This window comes from Trichechus manatus, unplaced genomic scaffold, assembly GCF_000243295.1.
Source record: "Trichechus manatus latirostris isolate Lorelei unplaced genomic scaffold, TriManLat1.0 scaffold00155, whole genome shotgun sequence".
Taxonomy (NCBI): domain Eukaryota; kingdom Metazoa; phylum Chordata; class Mammalia; order Sirenia; family Trichechidae; genus Trichechus; species Trichechus manatus.
Genome location: NW_004444091.1, coordinates 1,838,544 through 1,845,936, shown reverse-complemented (window position 1 = coordinate 1,845,936; position 7,393 = coordinate 1,838,544). Strand labels below are relative to the sequence as shown.

Genomic DNA, 7,393 nt, shown 5'->3' with positions numbered 1-7,393 from the left:
CAAGGACAAAAGTCACTAAAAGGGCTTAAATAATTCTATTTAAAGCATAGTACAGAGTACAAGCTAAAATGACAATATATTTAATCTTTTGCGAAAGTAGTATTCACCATATTTTCCTTATGGGATGATCATTACATGAGACTTCACATTATGTTGACCTAGACTTAATTTGGTTTTATGAAAACTTGATGTCTCTGTAGAGTTTCCACTGTGACTCTCATAACATGAGGCAAGAAGATGAACCACTACACTGTTATTTTAATATCTGACCCAAGTAAATAATACCACCACTTTTAAACAGTACAAGCGCTATAACAGTCTTTTAAAAAATCAACTGGTATTTCTGTGGTTGAGATTATTTTATTTAGAAACATTTCAAAACACCATATATGAAAAGAAATATAAGTAATTTAATTTATAAAATCCTCCTTGGAATAAATTCAACTTCAAATTTGATCTTTGGCCAATTCATAAATGCGTAAGTCTTTAAAAATTGAATTACATTTTTGTTCCAAAAGGGAATTGAATTTTTGTTGAATGAATAAATTAAAAATCTGGCACATTCTAAGAAAACATAATTAAAAAAAAAACAGGTCATTTTCAAGGTTTAGAAAAACGTCTAGACATTGGAAAGGCAATATAAAATACTTATTAAAATATCTTTTGCGAAAATATTTCCAGAGAAATCAGAGTCAAAATTTATACTTCAGAAACTTGGTTGATAAGAAAGCACAACAAAAGCTTAAACAAACTGGAGAAGACAGTGCTAGTGTGCCTTTAATTCTAGAGATATTTAGTCTATGGAAAATCTAAAAAGAGAATTTTGAGGGTTTATTTTTGTTTATATTCAGGTAGTTTTGGTGTTTTCTTTGTTTTTATGTTTTAATTATTTGAAGGGATGACTGACAGAGCCACCTATTTTTGAAACGTTAAACTGTAAGAGGGACAAATGGCTTCCAGACATTTACAAAGTACCAACTGTGATGCTACACTTACCGGCCTGCCATAAGCTTTAAATACTTCACCTACTGGAGGAACTTAACGTGTTAAAAGAAGGAGAAAAGAAAAAAACAAGACTCATACAACCTTTTTAGACTTTAGAATCCCATATATGGCAGGATTTGTTTTTTAAAGACTGTATTATGCTAGAAATTGTTTTTACTGAACAAGTTTCTAAGATTAATCATTTTTATTCAATCAAGTAAATTTTAAAAAATCTTTATAGTGGTCTCGCACTTGCATACTGTCTGTAAGCTTCTGCCTCCGTCTACCATTTTAACATTTCCAAGAGGAAAGTTTGCTTTCCTTATTTTTTTGTTTATTGACAAATGATTTTTAAGATTATAGTTTCGCAAGTAAAAAATAAATCAAGGTTAACTTAAGACTAAATCAGAGCTCTTAAATGCTCTCAAATCACAAGGCAATTTATAATATCTGTATTTCTCAGGATAGAGACGGGAAAAAACATTATAAAAGTACAAGTTACTGTGTATTATCAACCTGCAAATTTACTTATCACGATGAGCACTTCAAATTTCAATTAAATGAAACTTAATCAAACACAGTCAAAACTGTTCAATCTTTCTAAGCAAGTTTCAAATTTATGAAATTTGACATGTAGACAAATAAATGAGCTCATCCTTAATGCCAGCCAATTTATTTGTAATGGATGGACAAACGCTGACTTTCCTCCCTTTAATTTAAAGCTTTTTGAATATGCTGTGATATAATCACATTTATTTTATTTTTCATTCAAAGGAAATTGCATGACTTGATGCATCCATGAGTTGTTTTTTCAGAACAGGACATAAGTATAATAACTTTAAGTAAATAAGAAATATTCCTTGGGATAACAAGGTATCTATAAAATACGTAGAATTTTATTGAATAACTTCTATAAAGTATACATATAGATACGGAATAGATACTGATTTTTTTTTTTTCTGACTCTTCGTTTTCTTCACAAGTTATGGAACACAAATCATAAAACCAAAAATTTTAAATAATTTAGATGTCTAAAACTTATTTAACAGTTTTTGATAAATTTATATACGCTCCAACATATAAATTTCTAATTAGTGGTTCCTTTCATGAAGGAAAATTGAAATATTCTCAATGAAAGATTTCTGCCTCAAGTACATCTTAACAAAACAAAGTCTTGGATTTGATCTACTACACTGAATGCATTCATTCTGATAATTCACATATCACTCTACTTTATAAAATCTTTTTCTGATGATCTTTTTTTTCCCTTAAGGATGGGATGTGAGGTCCACATAAGCTGGTTTCTACAGTATGAATATGGTTGTCATGGAGCAGTTTTGCAAATAAAGCACATTACACAGAAAATATAAATAACTTCCCTTTCAAAGTTACTGAGAATAAAGAATACAAAATATGGTTATAGGCACTTACATTGCTATCAAATGCAGTAATTCACTTCAATAAGAAGTGTTTTCTTCAGAAGGTTCATGGCATTGGAAGTTCCAATTTTGGATAGGATGCTTTTCATGACATAAAAATAATTACCCAAAAAAAAAAAAAAAAGATGGTGGTGAGGAAAACAAAGTCCAAATTTATAGACATTTTAAGCTTCTTTTGACCTTTGTATCACCTTTTATGTTAAAAAATGAAGTTGGCGGGGAAACTGATCTCATTTGTAAGGTAAATGGCTTTTATGTTATTGGCCAATCTTGGTCAGATATTGCATTTTTAAAGCACAAAACCACCAGCCACCAATCTCTTCTGTGCATTCATAATCCTAGTGTGCACGTGCATGGCCACGCATACACACCCCATTATAAAAGCATGACAAACTACGATAAACTAAGTGGTATCCCAGACAAATCATAATCTATAGGCTGTTTTACAAAGGCAGAATACAAACAGATTACATTTTCTCAGGTAGAGGCAAAAGTTATTATTTCTCCATCTCTGCTAAATTCATTTATCTTCTTAAGGCTTTCACAGAAAGCACCGTTTCACGAACAGGCAATTCAGTACCCAGACTTTGACTGGAGACTTTCCCAGAATTAAAGTCTTGATGCAGTTCATAAAAAAAACAAAAAGAAAGGCATCAAAAACCACATTTAAAATAAAGCTGTCCACATATAAAGACTGAAGTGTTTAGAAGTTCCCAGCTCGTATTCTACAGAGTACTGAAAGGTTTAATATTAGCAGCCCGTGAAGGTGTGGTGAGGAAAGAGTCTGAGAACCAAGTTAACATCCTTATTCTCCCCATTCCTTGGGTGAAACAGTTGCAGTCTAGAATTTCTCCTCATGACTGTGTGACTGTCAAATCTTTACATCTTGGGATTCCACCATCTTGGCAAGTGTCTTCTTGATTCTCAGTGCTGTAAGCCTAGAGGCTGGATTGTGGGCCCAGCATTCTGACATTAGCTTCAAAACTGCTCGTAGACACTGAAAAAGTAAAGAGACGATAGTGAGTAGGTGAACATCTTTGGCAAGACTTCCAATTACTTCCTCAGGGGGTTGAGTTCCACTTACTTCATCACTGTTCCATCGATTAGACACAATTGGCCGCAAACGTTTGACACACACAACTTCACGCATATCTTCATATGAAGGATCACTGGGTACCATGTTGTAGTATGGCAATTGGTACTCCTCTACAATCCCTGGAAATAATGAAAAACACACTGGGCACAAAAATAGTGACTGGAAAAAATGTATCTATTCAGCATCTCTCACTGAACTATGAAACTAAAATGGATTCCCACATAAAGACTAAAAAAATTAGAATGGATGACTCACCTTCAACAGTAACTGCATGTTCTTCTCTTATGTTCAATTATTTCCTCTATCTCCATAAAGGTCCCCATTACAACTATGATACATTCTATCCACAAAGGGTATATCACCAATATCTCTTAGAAAAAGCAAGGTGAATTGCTCACTTTCCCAAAACTTTTAATCTAATTATTTTCTTACATGACTGCTCTAACGAATGTGGTTTGATTTTGTTTTGCAGCAGACTTAACATGATGTGCAGAAAAGAGTTAAGATAGCAGGTCTGAGGCTGCTATGCTTAGAAAGGGCTGCTTGCAAGGTGGCCCTGGGTCGGTATTGGGGAACACGTTTGGTAAGCAGTTCCCCACAGCAATACAAAACTTTCTGAAAATGGTTAAGAGTAGCTGTCTGTGTCTAAACTGTACAACAATGTGGTTTATGCTGAACACCTGTTTTCCTTCTGGAAGTCTGGAATTTTGGTCTGTGCAGGGCAGAGGATGCCTATGTGACCAGTTCCTGGTAAAATGCTTGTGTGCTCAGTCTCTAATAATATTTACCATAGGTTATCACAGCTTGTTACTGGAAGAATTAAGCATGTCCTGTGAAACTCCACTGGGAGAGGACTTTTGGAAGCATAAAACAAAACAATCCGTGCCGTCAAGTCAGTTTTAACTTATAATGAACCTACAGGGCAGAGCAGAACTGCCCCACATGGTTTCCAAGGCTGTAATCTTTATAGAAGCAGACTGCCACATCTTTCTCCTGCAGAGCTGCTGTTGGTTTGAACCGCTGACCTTCTGGTTAGTAGCCAAAGGCTTAACCACTGTGACACGAGGGCTCCTTTTTTGGAAGCATACACCTGGTTTTCTCTGGACTTCACTTCAGAACTTTTCCCCTTTGCTGATTTTGCTTTGTACCCTTTCACTGTAATAAATCTTAGATGAGTACAACTATATGTTGAATCCTGTGAGTCCTTCTAGAGAATCACTGAACCTAGAGGTGGTCTTGGGGGCCCCTGACTCACCTAACATTTAAATTATATAACTGGGGAAATTATTTTTAAAATGATGGATATACAAGTATAACCAGAACCACACTGCCCCAAATTCCTACCTCCTGTGATACAACGACGAGCCATTTCCCAAATGATCAGGCCAAAGCTATAGATGTCAGCCATTATGTACGGCTGGAAATGGTTTTTATTCAGGCTTTCATCTAACACTTCTGGAGCCATATAGCGTTTGGTACCCACCCTGGTATTCAAGGGCACATCAACTTCGTTTGTATCACTGAAACAGCAGAAAGACAACATACATGTTAAGGTCCATGTTTATGAAATAGTTAATCTTGTATTTTGTCACACTGTGTAACTATTAGTCTCTATATATACCTCCACAGTCCCCTATCAGAAATCCTTGGGGTCAGATGTATTCTGAAATTTATAATCTTTCTGATTTTATAAAAGTAATATGCCCTTTAAATATATGATACATGTTATACAACAGCCCCAGCAGGGTCTGAAACAGTACTCTTAGTCAAACTCATTATTATGTCTAAAGAAAAACACTAAGTATGAATATTCATAGTAAGCTGGATAAATAGAGACAAATAAATACCTTATATCAGTTCAGGTCAGGTTTTGCCACCAAATGAGTTTGGTGCCTCGCTAAGAAAAGAGGACAATACTGAATATAAGCAACAGTGCAGTTGAGTATGACTCAGAAAAAAAGAAGGGGAAAATAAATTGAGAGGAATCATTTACTTTTATCATTCTCAGTTCTTTCTGGATTTCAAGATTGCAGATAAGGATTGAGAACTTATAATTTGAAAAATCCCACTGGGCACTCAAAGATTCATATTAAAATCAATCCACAGTTACACCTTTATTTAATTTCCCACATTCACGCTTTAGGACTAATTCTATGTTGCTCACTTTTGTAGTGCCTTGGAAAGAATACCAGACTAAGTGTTCACTCTCTCCTTTGTGTATGTTCAGAAATTTAATGACAAAAAAATCTTAAAAAGTACAGGAAAAGTATTCAGTAAGTATTTGCTAAGCTTTCCCATGTGTCAAGTCTTGTAGTAGACGCTGTTGTTGTTGTTAGGTGTTGCTGAGTTGGCTCTGACTCATAGCAACCCTATGTACAACAGAATGAAACACTGCCCGGTCCTGCGCCCACCTCACAATCCACGGTGTATTCAATATTCTTCACCAACACCATATGCTTGAGTCCATTGTTGCAGCCACTGTGTCACTGCATCTCGTTGAGGGTCTTCCTCTTTTTTGCTGACCCTCTACTTTACCCAAGCATGATGTCTTTCTCCAAGGAGTAGTCCTTGCTGGTAACATGTCCAAAGTACCTGAGACAAGCATTCTGGCTATACTTCTTCCAAGACAGATTTGTTTGTTCTTTAGGCAGTCCACGGTATATTCAATATTCTTCACCAACACCATAATTCAAAGGCAACAATTCTTCTTCGATCTTCCTTACTCATTATCCAGCTTTTAGATGCATATGAGGTGACTGAAAATACCGGGGCTTGGGTCAGGGGCACCTCAGTCCTCAAAGTGACAGCTCTGCTTTTTAACACTTTGAAGAGGTGTTCTGCAGCAGATTTGCCCAATGCAATGTGTCATCTGATTTCTTGACTGCTGCTTCCATGGGCATTGATTGTGGATCCAAGGAAAATGAAATTCTTGACAACTTCAATCTTTTCTCTGTTTATCATGTCACTTATTGGTCCAGTTGTGAGGATTTTTGTTTTATGCTGAGATGTAATCCATACTGAAGGCTGTAGTCTTTGATCTTCACCAGTAAGTGCTTCAAGTCCTCTTCACTTTCAGCAAGCAAGGTGGTAACATCTGCCTACTGCAAGTTGTTAATGAGTCTTCCTCTAAATCTGATGCCCCGTTCTTCTTCACACAGTCCAGCTTCTCGGATTATTTGCTCAGCATACAGATTGAATAAGTATGGTGAAAGGATACAACCCTGACACACACCTTTCCAGACTTTAAACCACACAGCATGCCCTTGTTCTGTCTGAACGAACGCCTCTTGGTCTATGTACCGGTTCCTCGTGAGTATAATTAAGTATTCTGAAATTCACATTCTTTGCAGTGTTATCTATAATTTGTTGTGATTCACACAGTCGAATGCCTTTGCAAAGACAATAAAACACAGGTAAACATCTTTCTGGTATTCTCTACTTTCTGCCAAGATCCATCTGACATCAGCAATAATATCCCTGGTTCCATGCCCTCTTCTGAATCTGGCTTGAACTTCTGGCAGTTCCCTGTTGATGTACTGCTGTAACCAATTTTGACTGATCTTCAGCAAAATTTTACTTGTGTGTTATCATAATGATAATGTCTGATAATTTCCACATTCTGTTGGATCACCTTTTTTTTTTTGGGAATGGGCACAAATTGTCTCTTCCAGTCGGTTGGCCAGGTAGCTGTCTTCCAAATTTCTTGGCATAGAAGAGCGAGCACTTCCAGCGCTGCATCCATTGGCTGAAAAACATCTCAACTGGTATTCTGTCAGTTCCTGGAGGTTTTTCGCCAGTGCCTTCAGTGCAGCTTGGACCTCTTCCTTCAGTATCATCAGTTCCTGATCATATGCTACCTTCTGAAATGGTTGAA

General features: G+C 36.2%; 1 protein-coding gene across 11 annotated transcripts in view; it reads right to left on the bottom strand.

The window, feature by feature from the left end:
• BMPR1A (bone morphogenetic protein receptor type 1A) overlaps positions 1-7,393 on the bottom strand; it is a 212,499-nt gene continuing 205,106 nt past the window's right edge. For 9 of the 11 annotated variants that reach the window (XM_023740422.1, XM_023740424.1, XM_023740421.1 and 6 more), the window contains 3 exons: positions 4,864-5,039; positions 3,508-3,638; positions 1-3,420 (listed from right to left, as the gene is read on the bottom strand). In XM_023740422.1, the coding sequence (XP_023596190.1) occupies positions 3,295-3,420; positions 3,508-3,638; positions 4,864-5,039 (433 nt within the window). In that variant the 3' untranslated portion in view covers positions 1-3,294. Of the gene's footprint in view, positions 3,421-3,507; positions 3,639-4,863; positions 5,040-5,366; positions 5,417-7,393 lie in introns of those variants that run through there. The other 2 variants (XM_023740428.1, XM_023740429.1) reach the window with 2 other exon arrangements.